The sequence below is a fragment of the Convolutriloba macropyga genome, chromosome 8 (assembly GCF_964194025.1).
Source record: "Convolutriloba macropyga chromosome 8, txConMacr16.3, whole genome shotgun sequence".
Lineage (NCBI taxonomy): Eukaryota > Metazoa > Xenacoelomorpha > Acoela > Convolutidae > Convolutriloba > Convolutriloba macropyga.
The window spans coordinates 16,386,953-16,402,732 of NC_134475.1; the positions used below are offsets into that span (position 1 = coordinate 16,386,953).

Consider the following 15,780-nt stretch of genomic DNA (forward strand, 5'->3'; position numbering starts at 1 on the left):
ACATAATAGTACTTTTCACAACACATGGAATATGTTTTCCCTGTACATATCCAGACTAAGCTGCATGTGGACAGAAATAAGATAAAAATAAGCTTGAAATTTACGCTTCTGAAGCCACTAATAGTTGTTACATTAATCAGTTGGCATCCTGTCAAGGCTTTCTTGCAAAAAAGCTAAAAATTGACGACACAATTAAATTTTGACAACTACTTTTTTTCTCCAGGACATGTTGATGACCCCGGAACCTTAAACGCAGTATTTATCAATTTTTTTCCTGAATGAGAAACAACTGGGCACGGCAAACTTATTGGGTTTGATTGCGATTGGTTAAGGAAACTATCCACTGCAATATAGCTTAAGTGCAAAGGATTTAAACCTTCCAGCTCATAAAAGCTCAAAATGCTAAGGAAGGCTGAATGCAGAGACGCATCACGTCGTGAACAAGGTCTTCACTGAATTTCGTTTGGGGCGGTAGAAATTTATCACTTATGAAGGGTAGGTAGCATGGAGTGAATTGAGAATTTGATCAAAAGTTTTAAAATCTGATTGAAGCAAATAGCTTTTCACGTTGAAGTTTTTCACTCATTTAACAGCTTTCGCGACTACACATCTTGATGTACAAGAATTCCTTTCCCTTTTGATGTCCCTAATTCAAGAAGATTTCGATATAATTTGTTTCCGCTATTCGTCACTAGTTTGACGTCACTTTCAATTGACCGAAACAGCGGTATGTTTACGTTGATCTCAATCTTTGTAAATTGTCCCATTTTGCTGCAGAAAGCTGTTTATTCAGCAATTATAACTCTTGTAATGATTTAGTCCTATCTTCAAGAGGCCTATACTTTGAAGACTACTTAGCTTACTAAGTTATGAATCATAACTGAGTTTCAAATATAGATTCTTCATTTTTTAGTTCTGATTTTAACCATGAGGTCGGCACGCAGTTTGAACCATTGTTTGTTCACTTTTAGCCTTTGAGAGCTACAAAATTGAAAATAATAATGAAAATTGGCCAAATGTACACCCCTTGTAATCTCCGAAAATTATGCATATTTAAACTTTGAGCGAATACAAACAGGCACAATAATCAAAATTAAATAGTTACTTAAAAGTTTTTGCTGGATAAAATTTGCATTTTATTAAAAATCGATGTTTGAAAGACGTACAGTGCGAGTACGTCAGTGCTTATACTTTCTCGTATAAAATAGTAACAGTAGTAAATTTGATGTCATCATAGACGATAGTAAGTCTTTTTGTCCAATAAAGTAATTAACTAATTTAAAACCACGATTCGGACTGGTTTGCAATCGATGATGCATACTTCAATTGTTGTTGAGTGTTGACGTTTGCACGAAGCTGCAAATGATTCATTACAATCAAAATCGGATTTAAGTCGTCTCTGTTGCTTAAGTTCTGCAGCCGAGCAAATGTCGACAGAACCGCTGCAGACAAACGATATACCGATAGAACACAGATTACAAATAACTAAATTTGAACAAACCCATCTCATTAAATCAAACGACAAAGCTCAGCTAACATAGTCGTCTACTACAAGTTACAAACTATCAAAGCTCGTTTCATTCTTGAAAACAGTTTTTACGAATCAGCTGGTCTGGTCCGAAAGCAGTTTGCGATAAAATTTGAGAAAAATCAAAAATTGCAAAACATCGAGAAAACTCGACTCAGCCGTAAAACCGAATTACTGACAAAATTTTCTGAAATATTAAGTCAGAAATATGTCAGAGCCATGGAGCATTTGTAGCAATTCGCCAGGTAAGACCTAATTCATAAATGAAAATTTTAAGTTTTAATTCCTAGAAGATTTAATTGTGAATAATTCTTTAAAAAATACCTCACAATATTGACGTTGCAAGAAAATTTAAACCTAACTCAGAAAAATTCAAAACCTTCGTATTGTAAGCAGTTTTATCATAACTTCTACAAGAATATGTAAGAAAGCGACTGATACAAAATAAGGTTTTGTTCAAAATAAAGTGCCACTTAATATAAGGTATTGCAGTTATACATTCAGAACTGTAAAACAACAGTTTTTTAAAGAAGCCAACAGTACAGAACCCAATATTTTTCACCGTTAAAACCTATTATATCAGGATTCTTTGCAAATTAAGTCCCATTAATAATTAGTGGTTAGATTTGAATGCTATGAGCTCACTTTTAATTATATATCTCACAAGATAAATTATACAAAAGCTGTCTAAAATTGAAAACCAATTTGGAATGGAGGCTGCAATAAAATATCGATTGCCTTTCTATTTCAGAGAACGAAAGATTGTTCAAAGATGACGACGAGCAAACACATCTCGAAATAACAAAACAAGACCTTTATGGTATGTTACAACCAACATCTGTCCAACACACAAAAACACCGACTTTGTTTTCACCTAAGACATTAAAAAACCTTAACGGCTTACAACTACACAGAACAGAAACAACTAAGTTTTTATTAATCAAAGGCACAATCAATCAGAAAGAGTTTAGGCTTTATTTTCAGATTTCAGTACCCAAAATCTTGACATTTTGATTTGAAAATTTAATTTTGAACTTGTCAATAAATAATTCATTGTAAAACTTCTAATACAACTGTGTTAAAACTGGACTATTTACACTTTCTGAAGAAGATAATGATCAACATATTCCTGTCCATTTGTTTTGATTTCATGGCGACGAATCATTACGACAACTTTTAAGGGAGCAAATTTTGAATTTATAAAACTGTGCAACTGTTTTAGACACTAACACGAACTTGGAGGTGGCTTTTGCGCATTTGTTGGTCGATCCCACCAAAATTCCAAATCTAACACACCAGGAAAGTGCCGAAATAGAGCTCCTACGCAACCCCACCAAACCAGCTGTCGAAAACAGCTTCCAACAAAGTTTCGATCAAAAACCAGCAATTTACAAAAATTTAGAACCCCATTTTTCGTCCAGTTTCTCATCGCCAGCTCAGTTTTTCACTCCTAGTGAAGTTCTGATGTCAGAGTTTGTGAGGAGCAACTCAATGAAGGAGCAATTTTTTCAATCTGACATTGCTTCAGCTGGTCCATCAAACGCCAACAGCCCATGTAATAGTAGTTTCACCGGAACGAGCAGTACAGCTGATAGCCCCGAATCAGGGTACAGGTTAAAGCATTTCTATTTCCAAATTGTTTCAAAAGTTAATAGCAAAATATGCAAATCTTGATTTGAAAATCTTCTGAGATTGACAGAATGTCATTTATGACTTTATTTATGAGTGCATTGCTTTGACATCTTACACGAGTGGCAAAAATCATGACCGTAAACTAGTCGACTTCAAAAGCGAAACCGTTTTGTTTCCTGATCCGCTGCAATCTGCACGATCCGATAAAAGTACCACCAATATTTGGTAAAAATCATCAAGAATTTCATCAGCAACAATAACCGTTGTTCCAACAGTTAGCACTTTTCTGCATACTGATAAAAAAATTCGGGTCAATACAAGATAAAAGTTTCAATTACAAGAGGGCATATCATACAAAAAAAAACATTCGAAAACTGCCCATAGGCTCAGCGGTCAAAGACTGTAATAAACTTAAGCCATATTCTAGCCATTTGAAGTAAAAACAATTTAGCAAATAATTTATAGAACTGACGAAACAGTGGTGTCTCATAGCGAGGAAGATATGGAGGCGATATATGATGCTCAAACAGACGAGTGGGAACAACCGAGCTCTGAGTGCTCTAGTCCAGATTCTATCAATGCATCTCCTAACCGTCAACATACGACCACAGCAGTCAGAACAATCAACAGTCCCCGTCGCAGTAAGTATACTGAAGTGCTATTTTAATTTAACTGCCACCCCTCCTCCTTCTCTCCCCTTTTCAACCACCCAAAAACACCCACATCCTCACTCACCCCGGCCCTGGCCAGTAAAATGGTCGCCAATCCTAAAAGTTTTGAATATTTTAAACAATAGTCATTCAAATTTAGGAAGACAATTTGACAGGCACGTGGGCCTGAATAGCCGAGTTATGAACGGTACCTTAGTGCATTTCTCAAAAATGAAAATGACCCACCTTCCTTCCCGACAAACATCCTGAGAGCAAAACTTGTGCGATCAAACCAATGCTTGTTTTTGCATTGAGAATGGGTGTGCTAGCTGAGATAGAAAATGACCTTATACATTGGAAATTTTGTAGTCTTATTATTGATAGATGCTATTTGTTGTGCTTACTGATTAGTCCCATCCAGTGTACAGTGCACCGTTATCAAGATCAATGTAAAAATTGCACCAGTCTGTGCTCACATAGGCATTTTATGAAAAAAAAAATAATGGTGGGAAATGAAATATTATAGAAGTATTTGTTCAAAGAGATATGCTTGGAGGTCAGAAAACAGCGTTAAACTTAAATAAGCCATATTCTTTCTAGGTATTCTCTGAAAAGCCTCTTTTCAATCGCTCAGTTAACTTTTATCAAGCCTTTCTGTTCTTCTTGAGCAATTTTACACAATGCCATTGGTATAGTGATATAAAATCGCATTTCTTCATACATTATTAATTTTGATGTGCTCAACGGTAAAATTGCTTCAGAATTACAGAAAGGCATTTTGACCTTTCACGCATCAAATCAAAATGACGTCAATTTATAAGCAGCACATTTCAACGAAAAGAAACTCAAAATTCAGCACAAAAAATAATCACGCCTCAGTTTAATTATGTTTGATTCACCATGTGTTCAAGAATAAAAATTTAAAAATTCAGTTCGTACAGTTAAAACAACTAAAGTCCGGCGACCTTGCACATTTCGTAAGAAATGCATTTCAATTTTATAATGCTAAATCAAGTTTTTTTTATAATAAACAATATCAGCGAGAACAAAATAACTAATTGTCACTTAATAATATGGTTCCAAGTGTCTTCAAAGCAACAAATATGAACACACCTAGCCAATTTCATCTATTGTTTTATTCTATTATCGTCTCCTGTCACATCTAACGGCAATTTGCCCCCCCCCCCCCCCCCCCAAAAAAAAAAAACACTGTACAGGAGGAACATAAATGAGATACATTTGATTCATTACAACAGCACTCCGCGAATTTTCTATGTTTCTATTTTCCGTTATGTAATTTAAAATTCTAATTGCGTGAGCTGCGTCGGCTCCAATTAGAGGAATAATCAGCTTTTTGTCAAATGATTTAAAATCAATTTTTTCATAATCAATGTTTGAAAATAATAAAGACAAAACACTAACTTTATATACCTATTTCTCAGAAATAGCATCTGATCTGTGACGTGATACTTCACCAATCCAGTCAAGTACAAGGGTCAATCGAGATAGTTGTTTGTTTAACTAGCAACAGAGATGACTTGATGTATAAATTCAACTTAATTTCAACATAGCTGCCCTTGAACAAACAAATGACTCATCCAATGTTCACAACAAATTTCAACGCCCATTTATTCAAAATATAGACCGAAATTCGATACTGATTGGGTCAATCAACATTGTTATTGGTCACGAGAACAGAAAAACATTGTCAAAATTTATAACCTCTTGTAATAACCAGTTGAATATCAACTAGTTGTTATCACTGACCTCTTGTTATAATTAGTTATGAGCAATTCAAGCATGTCAAATGAACAATTTGAGGTAAATTTTGGCCTTGCTACAAAAATAAATCGACGCGATAATGATATACTTTGAACATTTTGAAACTTCTTTAAAGCTGAGATCATAAATATGGTTCATCTATGCATATGCGGTTCAGAACAGACAAAAAGGAAACATAACCGACTAAAGTCGAGCGAATTGCTTTCAAACGACTGGCCACCGGTGCGCTTCGGTAGTAGCCAGCTGGGACTTTGGGAGGCATCAGGTGGGTATAAGCGGTCAAGCGATTGGGGGGTGAGGTCATGTAACGGGGGTATGGTAGTGGCAGAGCTGGACGAGGTGGGGGGGGGGGGGGGGGGGGGGGGGGATCGCCGGGTTGTAGGAAGATGGACGGGGGTGACAGTTTCTGTGAATCGCATACTTTGAGACTAGTAAGGCTGTAAGAGAGCTGCGCAGCCACTTAATGCCCTCTGGGCGCTACCTCTTTATCTCGTTTTTTAGGGCGCAAAGTCAAAAAGGTCAGACAGAAAATTGGTCAAGCGCAAAATTGCATAAAAAAGACCATAGGACTAATGTAATAACAACAAACTTTGTTTGAGAACAATTAATAGGAGTTATTCTGTCTGAACCATTTCATAGATTTACATTAAATTATGAAATTAAATCGGTAATAATTTTGATTTGACTCTTGACAGTTAAACTTCCGCCAATTATTATGCACAATTTGAAAAGCTAATTAAAATCAAAAGCAATTTGAACAGCTACTTCAACTTCGATTACGAGAACAATTTAGATTACGCAAGAAATCAAAAAGCAATCGCGAACGAAGTAGTGCAGAGATAAACCAAACAGGGCCAAAAAGGGCAAGATTAAAATAAAAGACAAGCTGGATTCTTTTTTAAATGCAAACAAAAACTTTTATCATTTTGCAAACACAAGCTAGTTTTTATCAACACAAAAACTATTTTCAGTTAAGTTAAAGTTAAGCCTCAATTTTAGGTTGTGTCTTTTGAAAATAAAAAAAAACCATGTTTTGATTCGTTGTAAACATAAGCGGTTATTTCAGGAAACTTAAACTCGGCCAAATTGTGGGAATGGATCCTACACTTGCTCCTGAAGCCTCACAAATATGAACACGTTGTGAGTTGGGAAGACCGAGAGCGAGGTCTGTTCAAAATCCACAACGAGCGCGAACTAACGAAGCTTTATAATAGTTACAAAAACACTGTTGAATCGAGAGGAGGGCGCCAACAACCCAGCAGAGCTCGCAATCCAGAAACCGGAATCAAATACGAGAGTATTTTAAGAGCCTTGCGACATTGCTACAAGACACGGGTAATGGTCCGGGTGAATAGGAAACACAAATACGAATTTGGACCGAATGCGCATGAGTGGCAATTGGGATTGACAAGAGTAAATGCAATAAACAGCATTGAAAGGTGGGAGGAAAACTTTATAACGGCACGACACAACAATCCAAACGAGGAAATTTAGATGCAACAAACTAAATTAATTTTTAGCACACAAACAATGAGTAATTGCCGAAAATGGTTATTCGGCAAAACAGCCGAAGGAATCTATTTCAATTCTATACTTATTTTATTTACCAATAATCTATATTTTTGTACAATGAAATTACAGCACCAAAAATTTTTGAAAAAAAACTAGATTAAATACAGCTTAGTTTAGATTTCAGCATGAGCAATCATTATCCGTTCTGTTAACTGACTTTGACACTAAATTAATTTTTATAATAAAATATTCTTAAACAACCTTTTTTACATTTAGCTCCTCAAAAGCAATTTTTGGGATGCAAAAACTTTCATTTTCTCTATATACTGATAGAGAATGCAAAAAGATTTTCTCTATATACTGATAGGAATGCTAAGGATAGGTTTTCTGCATTAATGGAACTGCCGTTGGGATGTCATTTGATTAACTTAACTTAACCATAAAAAGGAACTGTTTACTCGAACTCTCACCCCCGTCAAATTCAATATATATTCGATAACAAAATTTTTCACCTAAAGGAATAAATAGTTAGTTTGGCAGTATCAATACACAGTAATAGTTTGAGAGCTCCTGTTGCTAAAAGTCCTGTATTACCGGTCGAGGGACACGTTACAAGTTACGTGACAACTAAAAACTATTTGACTGTAAAAGCTCACCAGGAAAAACTCGGAAGTTCCATCGTACAAAAACAGGTCGTAACCAATCTGAAAAATCTAGATTAACAGTTCCATCCTTCTGTGTTTGAAAAAAATGAAAGGATCTGAAAAGAGCAGTGCCAAAATAAAAACAAATGGCAGCCATGGCCCAGGTCTTGATGCAGAGGAATGGAGACGATTGACATCATAGAGATCCTCCTCAAACTTTCTGCAAATCCTTGTCTTAACTTGCAATCAAAATTACCACCAAAGAACTAGATTTCTTCAATTCACATAACATTTGTCGTCTAATTGCACTCGATAAATGCCCGGGCGTTGGCGAGGTTCTCAAGTAACGAGCCTCTACGCGGCAGAACTACGAGCGGATAAACGGTCCCAGGATCCATACAGTGTACACAGACGGTGAGAAAAGGGTTTTTGCGACGGTATCAGGCATGCTCAGTCTCTCTTGTCCCTAGTATGCATAATGACTGAGAAACACATATTTGCCCTGCTTCTCATCCTCGGCGGCATTGAAACAAACTCCGGCCCAACAAATTGTGGTTTTGTCACCGTAGCAACCGGAATCAATACGGCGTGTGGTGCGGCCGCGGAGCATGGGTAATGCACTGCTCTTCGTGCAAGACAATAGAAGCAAAATCAAGGCAAAGTTTCCCCACTCACGACAACACACCTCACATTCTTCAACTGCAATGTAATGCTCTCAAAAAAATTACACAGCATCATTGACTCGACATCTCTTGCAGAAAAATAACATTCAAATAGCTGCCATCCAGGAGACCTACACCTCAAGAAAAAATCACTTCAAACGCCCACCTGGGTACTGCATAATCCAAGAAAACAGGCCTGAAGAAAGAGGCAAAGGCGGAGGGGTAACTTTTATCTTTAAGGACACAATTCTGTTTCGAGAACTCCAACTTAAGACTTCTGACAAACACCTAGAAGTACATGCCATAGCACTCACCGCAGGTGGTAATAACATCAAATTGAACACCTACATACCATCTTTGTCTAGTTACGTAGGATACAAGAAATCAATTATTAAACTATAAAGCTATAGGTCGAAGCAGCCCGAAATACGGTGCTGCCATTTGGGCTTCTACAATCAGCAACACAACCTGGAACCACCAGCAAACGCAAAAAAAATCATTGCTATTCACACAATTACTGGCTGTGTAAAAATGACTTACACCTTGAAGGTAAACTTCCGCCTGTTAAAGCACACACAGAAATGTCAGCAGAGCAATTGCTAGACGGCGGTTATCAGAATTAGCTTGCTGATCATAGAACACCCTCTTCAACCAGTATTCGTCACTTGAGACCGACAATATATGATACTTATATGGACCGCGTGAAACAAGCCACAAACAATAAAGAGCAATTAAATCGCGAAGATAACAAAAATGCGCTCAAAAGTATCCACCGACACACGGTCCAAACTCAATTGAACATAGACGGCAAGCAACTAGGTACACTTCCGCCAAAGAGCAGAAAAAGCGCTGCCACCACAACTTGCACGTTTCCGATTAGCACAAAGAACTCAATACTGCCCCCTGCTAAACTCTTACTTGAGTAGGATCTCTGACAATTTTCACAACAACTGTCCCAAAAGTGACCTAGCACCACAAGACGTAAACCCAACTGCAGTTAAAACACCACGGACCTGAAAGTGATTGACCTGTGGGAAAGACCAGTAGAGGTAGAAAAACTGATGTACTTAATACCATCAGTCCTACAAGCACACACTGCAGAGAATAATCCGCCATCCCTGCCCCTTTCCCCTGATGTTGACGATGCCCCTTCTTTTCCCCTAACCCGAGGACCGCATTTCATTCACTATGCCGTAGATGCAAAAAGGTTGACGCACCACAAACAGGTTGTGGTTAGGCAGTCACACACTATTACTAAAATATCTATTATTATGATACAAATGCAACCAGGGTACCAGTTAAAAACGGCAGTAAGCGCCTATATCCCGCCAAAAAACCTGCAAATTGCAGCTCTGTGCGACAGCTACAACAACACCAAATCGCGAGGTCTTAAAAAGATTTATAGGTAAAGGTAGAGTAAAATGCGCCAAACGAGATCTCCAATTATTGGGTGAAAACGTACAGCTTTGTATTGGACGAAAAAGTGGCATCGAACAAGCTATTTGTGCACTCCGTCGACACTTTCTTAAAGATTGCACAGAAGCAATTCTTCTGATTGATGCCAGGAACTCATTTAACAGCCTAAATAGAGAACTTGCTCTAGAAACCACTAGAGAGCTTTGTCCCTGAATCAATTTACATGGCTGTAAGAAAATCGTAGAGGACGCCATCAGACCATTTTATTGATAAGAAGGTGATTAAGTCCCAAGACGGTAATACAAAAGATCCAATAGCTATGGCAATGGGTTCTTGGCAATGCTTCTGCTCATTGACACGCTTTAAGATCAAAATTCTCAGCCTTGAATCACAAGGTGGTAATGGATAAGCTCAATGACCATGGCAATGCATTTGGTTACAATGTAGTCATATGTCACACTCCACAAAAGCGGAATTTCAAAAGCAAAAACCCATTTTCTCGGGACCATTTTCTGGATGTGGATATCATTGAAGGTCGTCGTGTTGAGTTCATTCATTGGTTCCGATAAGAGCTATCATGATCTCGTGGAAAAGATAACTGCAGTTAAAACCCAACTGCAGTTAAAACACCACGGACCTGAAAGTGATTGACCTGTGGGAAAGACCAGTAGAGGTAGAAAAACTGATGTACTTAATACCATCAGTCCTACAAGAACACACTGCAGAGAATAATCCGCCATCCCTGCCCCTTTCCCCTGATGTTGACGATGCCCCTTCTTTTCCCCTAACCCGAGGACCGCATTTCATTCACTATGACGTAGATGCAAAAAGGTTGACGCACCACAAACAGGTTGTGGTTAGGCAGTCACACACTATTACTAAAATATCTATTATTATGATACAAATGCAACCAGGGTACCAGTTAAAAACGGCAGTAAGCGCCTATATCCCGCCAAAAAACCTGCAAATGGCAGCTCTGTGCGACAGCTACAACACCAAATCGCGAGGTCTTAAAAAGATTTATAGGTAAAGGTAGAGTAAAATGCGCCAAACGAGATCTCCAATTATTGGGTGAAAACGTACAGCTTTGTATTGGACGAAAAAGTGGCATCGAACAAGCTATTTGTGCACTCCGTCGACACTTTCTTAAAGATTGCACAGAAGCAATTCTTCTGATTGATGCCAGGAACTCATTTAACAGCCTAAATAGAGAACTTGCTCTAGAAACCACTAGAGAGCTTTGTCCCTGAATCAATTTACATGGCTGTAAGAAAATCGTAGAGGACGCCATCAGACCATTTTATTGATAAGAAGGTGATTAAGTCCCAAGACGGTAATACAAAAGATCCAATAGCTATGGCAATGGGTTCTTGGCAATGCTTCTGCTCATTGACACGCTTTAAGATCAAAATTCTCAGCCTTGAATCACAAGGTGGTAATGGATAAGCTCAATGACCATGGCAATGCATTTGGTTACAATGTAGTCATATGTCACACTCCACAAAAGCGGAATTTCAAAAGCAAAAACCCATTTTCTCGGGACCATTTTCTGGATGTGGATATCATTGAAGGTCGTCGTGTTGAGTTCATTCATTGGTTCCGATAAGAGCTATCATGATCTCGTGGAAAAGATAACTGCAGTTAAAACCCAACTGCAGTTAAAACACCACGGACCTGAAAGTGATTGACCTGTGGGAAAGACCAGTAGAGGTAGAAAAACTGATGTACTTAATACCATCAGTCCTACAAGAACACACTGCAGAGAATAATCCGCCATCCCTGCCCCTTTCCCCTGATGTTGACGATGCCCCTTCTTTTCCCCTAACCCGAGGACCGCATTTCATTCACTATGACGTAGATGCAAAAAGGTTGACGCACCACAAACAGGTTGTGGTTAGGCAGTCACACACTATTACTAAAATATCTATTATTATGATACAAATGCAACCAGGGTACCAGTTAAAAACGGCAGTAAGCGCCTATATCCCGCCAAAAAACCTGCAAATGGCAGCTCTGTGCGACAGCTACAACACCAAATCGCGAGGTCTTAAAAAGATTTATAGGTAAAGGTAGAGTAAAATGCGCCAAACGAGATCTCCAATTATTGGGTGAAAACGTACAGCTTTGTATTGGACGAAAAAGTGGCATCGAACAAGCTATTTGTGCACTCCGTCGACACTTTCTTAAAGATTGCACAGAAGCAATTCTTCTGATTGATGCCAGGAACTCATTTAACAGCCTAAATAGAGAACTTGCTCTAGAAACCACTAGAGAGCTTTGTCCCTGAATCAATTTACATGGCTGTAAGAAAATCGTAGAGGACGCCATCAGACCATTTTATTGATAAGAAGGTGATTAAGTCCCAAGACGGTAATACAAAAGATCCAATAGCTATGGCAATGGGTTCTTGGCAATGCTTCTGCTCATTGACACGCTTTAAGATCAAAATTCTCAGCCTTGAATCACAAGGTGGTAATGGATAAGCTCAATGACCATGGCAATGCATTTGGTTACAATGTAGTCATATGTCACCCTCCACAAAAGCGGAATTTCAAAAGCAAAAAACCATTTTCTCGGGACCATTTTCTGGATGTGGATATCATTGAAGGTCGTCGTGTTGAGTTCATTCATTGGTTCCGATAAGAGCTATCATGATCTCGTGGAAAAGATAATGATCTAATCTAGCATGCGTAGCAAACACGCTAAACAAAGTAAGGTGTCCCCTCAGAAAATGTAAAAATCATTTTCAGATGGACTGCAACAGAGTTAAATTGTATTGCAAGAACTACTCCAAATTCTACTACCAACAGTCTGCTGAGTGACGCCAAAAACTATCGAGAAAACTTCATCCCTTCAATGTTGAAACACCCTTCTTACAATGATAAATATTGGAAGGTTTTCTCTCTTCCGGTTAAAGAAGGCGTCCGAAACATTCTTCTACCTGGACACAGGGGAAACGATTATGAAAAGGCTATTCGGATATATGAGCAGTTACAGAATCACTAAGCTGTAGATGCATACTTTTAGGGAAAAAATCCCTCAGAAACTCGAAAAAGTAGGATCAGGTCCAATCAAAATTGGCGTTGAAAAATGTCATCAATGAAACAGAGGCACATTCTCCAGAGTTGGCTATGGAAAAGGTATCGTCATTCTGGCTCAACGCACTTCAATTGACAAAATATCATTTCGATCTAACCAAGGAGAAATTTTAACTAGCGCACGCACTACATTGCCCTATATACACATTTTGCAAGGTGAGCAGATAGAAGTACCACTACTGATAGCGACATTCGACTAGATATCAAGGGCTATCGGCTTCTTCAATTCACGTTTAAGCAGAACGTTCGTTGATGTGAAAATGTTTTAATCCTTATTAAATAAAGTTGTCCCAGAAGCATACCGAATTCCTACAAATACGAATTCATCAAGCTGAAATGTGAGCGAGGGATGATCGAAGTCAAGAGAGCCACCTTCTGTCCACTAATCTTCTTCAGTACGGGAGGAGCTGCTCCGCCCGCATCAAAATCCATACAGATTGGCTACCATGATCAGTGGCAAGAAAGAGGACACGTATTTGGACGTGATTACTTACTTATATTAGGACACAAAAAAACTTTCGCGCTTTGACGTAGCTCCATACTCTTCCTCTGTGGCGCACGTTCCATGCGCCGGTGCTCAAAAGTAAACCCCCGATGGGAACCATTGTAGAGGAAGGGCGGCTGTTTTCCTAGATGTCTCTTATTAAATTCATTTGAAATATTGATTCAAAATGACCACAATTAATATTAATTTTTGATCCTCATATCTCTTTTGTACTGATGTTCCCCTTTCTCGCTTTTTGATGCTGATTACTTTTCTCGCTTTTTAATTTTTGACTACTGTCAGGATTTATAAATAGTAGCAGTAGTAGAATAGGATTTGAAGATCGTTCTTCTGGGTTTGGCGCCCATTCAGTTGTCGAGGTTTATAAGCTTCTGATTGCTGTTGCAGTTTCCATATTTGCATATCAGCGATTACAAAAATAATGCCAAAATATGTTAGACACTGTATTTTTACATCAGGATTTCCCATACTTTGAATACACTTAAAGAACTAGGTTGTACAGAATTTTTGTTCGGTGGAAAAATTTTTGTCAGTTCTCTTTATCTCTTTAATCGATTTCTGAAGTCCGACGTCATATTTACCTTCTTTCAAAGCAATAAGGTACAGTAAGTCACGCATTTCAATATAGAGACTGAGAAGTGGTAATTTTAAAATTGAATGTCGCTTTTTATAGTTTTTTTTTTCATTCATTTAAAATCCATGTTGTAGCAACTTTTTGTAGCTTTTCAATTTCCTTCATTTGCGACTTGTTTGTATATAGTTGACTTGTCGCCCCCAGTTGACCGATTACCCTTTTAGGAGAGGCGCTTTCTTTTAATTGACCTTTTATAAATCGTAGAAAAAAGTTTAAGAGAAACAACTTGAAGGGGGGCTTCATTAAGCTTAAGAGATATGCTCTTCTAAATTTCACCACATTTATCCCCCAAAGGTGACAAAAACTGTTGCATTGCCTTTCTGTGCAGCAAAGGAGATATTCTGCTCCACAGACGAGACAATTCATTTAAAACACTGACAAATTTTTACCTGGTGGAATAAAACATCTGCATTGTCATAAACATCGTAAACTTGCAGATGAGTTTGAGTCCCGACAAACAAGAAATCGCGCGTTGCATTCGGATCAAGCTTTCCAGCTGTTAGACACTTGATAGACTGATTGATATTCAATACATTCGTATCACTCGCAGCGTCAGAAGAGTAATCGGTGCTACTTCCAGTTCTCTTAATTCCACCGGGGGTGTGTATAAATACCTGTACACATTCAAACGCTGTCATCAGATGAGAAAAGAGGCAACAATATATTGTAAGAAATCGATGCAGTTACATTACCTTGCCACCAACTGTTGCACAAGCCACTGAATAATTTTCTCCATCAAATTTTCCTATTGTCACCAATTTTGATAAAATTTTGTGATTAATTTTGAACGAGAAAGCAGCATTATACACCATTGTTGTCTTCACTGCTTATCAATAGAAGACCATTGCATCTGAAAACTTCATTATATTTCATTGTATCTTAAAGTATAGTCAATAATGTCAACGAGTCTTAAATTTTATATATTTAAAACGTAAATACAGATACATTTGAGAGGATAAGATGTAAAAGGGGCATTTTTTTCTAGAAATTTTTTCTATGAAAACAAAGCTAACTTATGAGAGAGAGTTTAGGCTTCTGTGGGTCTTTCCACATGGGTTTGCACCCTTCATATAACGACTGAGCTGAGCTTCTGCACCGGGTTACAATGTCCACAGCTGCAGTTGAAAGCCCCAGGAACATAAGTTGACTTCCGAATAACTTTTGAAGAAGTAGTTCCAGTATATTTTTGTTAAATATTTCTTATCAATTTGATCGAGATCGACGTTCCCTACTTTTCGTATTATATTTAGTAAATAACTGGTTCTTTTCCAGAAGTTTTCATCAGCCTTCCTTGTTCTTGTTTTATTAATTGTTATTAGCTCGTTTTGACGTGTGCTTAACAACCCTTCATTATTGTTTGTTTTAATGGGTATTTTTATATTGTAAGATCCTTTAAGCAGTGAGATGAGCATTAATAGATCATGCAATTCAAAGTAATATGACAATGGCAGCAACTTCAGTGTGGTCAGTCTTTGCTTGTAACTAATTTCCCAGTTACTGATTATCCACGACGTTGCTTTTCTTTGAATGCGCTCGATGTCTTTGCTTTCGGTCTTATTCGCGAACCATGCTTGTGAGGCATAACTTATGACTGGTATAACGTAGCCGACATGTGCATTGAGTTTTGTTGTTTGCGATGCAAGGTTTGATATGTTTCGTTTTAGGAAATAAAACGCTTTCCAGGCTTTGCTACAACGTTTCTTTATATTCGCTTTCC

The 15,780-nt window shown here is 37.9% G+C and overlaps 2 protein-coding genes across 6 annotated transcripts in view; one reads left to right on the plus strand and one right to left on the minus strand.

Moving 5' to 3' along the window:
* LOC142344513 (BBSome complex member BBS2-like) overlaps nt 1-14,937 on the minus strand; it is an 89,461-nt gene extending 74,524 nt beyond the window's left edge. For all 4 annotated transcript variants that reach the window (XM_075396234.1, XM_075396233.1, XM_075396231.1 and 1 more), the window contains exons 1-2: nt 14,756-14,937; nt 14,453-14,677 (exon numbers count right to left, since the gene is read on the minus strand). In XM_075396234.1, coding sequence (XP_075252349.1) covers nt 14,453-14,677; nt 14,756-14,875 — 345 coding nt within the window. In that variant the 5' untranslated portion in view covers nt 14,876-14,937. The remainder of the gene's footprint in view (nt 1-14,452; nt 14,678-14,755) is intronic.
* LOC142344514 (uncharacterized) lies at nt 658-7,447 on the plus strand. 2 transcript variants are annotated; one of them, XM_075396235.1, is made up of 5 exons: nt 658-1,773; nt 2,280-2,348; nt 2,751-3,141; nt 3,626-3,801; nt 6,659-7,447. In XM_075396235.1, exons 1-5 carry the CDS (start codon nt 1,737-1,739, stop codon nt 7,084-7,086), a joined length of 1,101 nt encoding a protein of 366 aa, XP_075252350.1. In that variant the 5' UTR covers nt 658-1,736; the 3' UTR covers nt 7,087-7,447. The 2 variants fall into 2 exon arrangements, with proteins under 2 accessions (XP_075252350.1, XP_075252351.1); XM_075396236.1 differs by having other exon boundaries at nt 659-1,773; nt 2,751-3,135; nt 6,659-7,446.
* Nucleotides 14,938-15,780: the final 843 nt, after the last annotated feature.

Excerpts from the sequence above, each read along its gene's own strand:
- LOC142344514 (XM_075396235.1), top strand. The coding sequence starts at position 1,737 with ATGTCAGAGCCATGGAGCATTTGTAGCAATTCGCCAG. Across the intron at positions 1,774-2,279 it reads CATTTGTAGCAATTCGCCAG|AGAACGAAAGATTGTTCAAA; the intron begins GTAAGACCTAAT and ends TTTCTATTTCAG. Across the intron at positions 3,142-3,625 it reads AGCCCCGAATCAGGGTACAG|AACTGACGAAACAGTGGTGT; the intron begins GTTAAAGCATTT and ends AATAATTTATAG.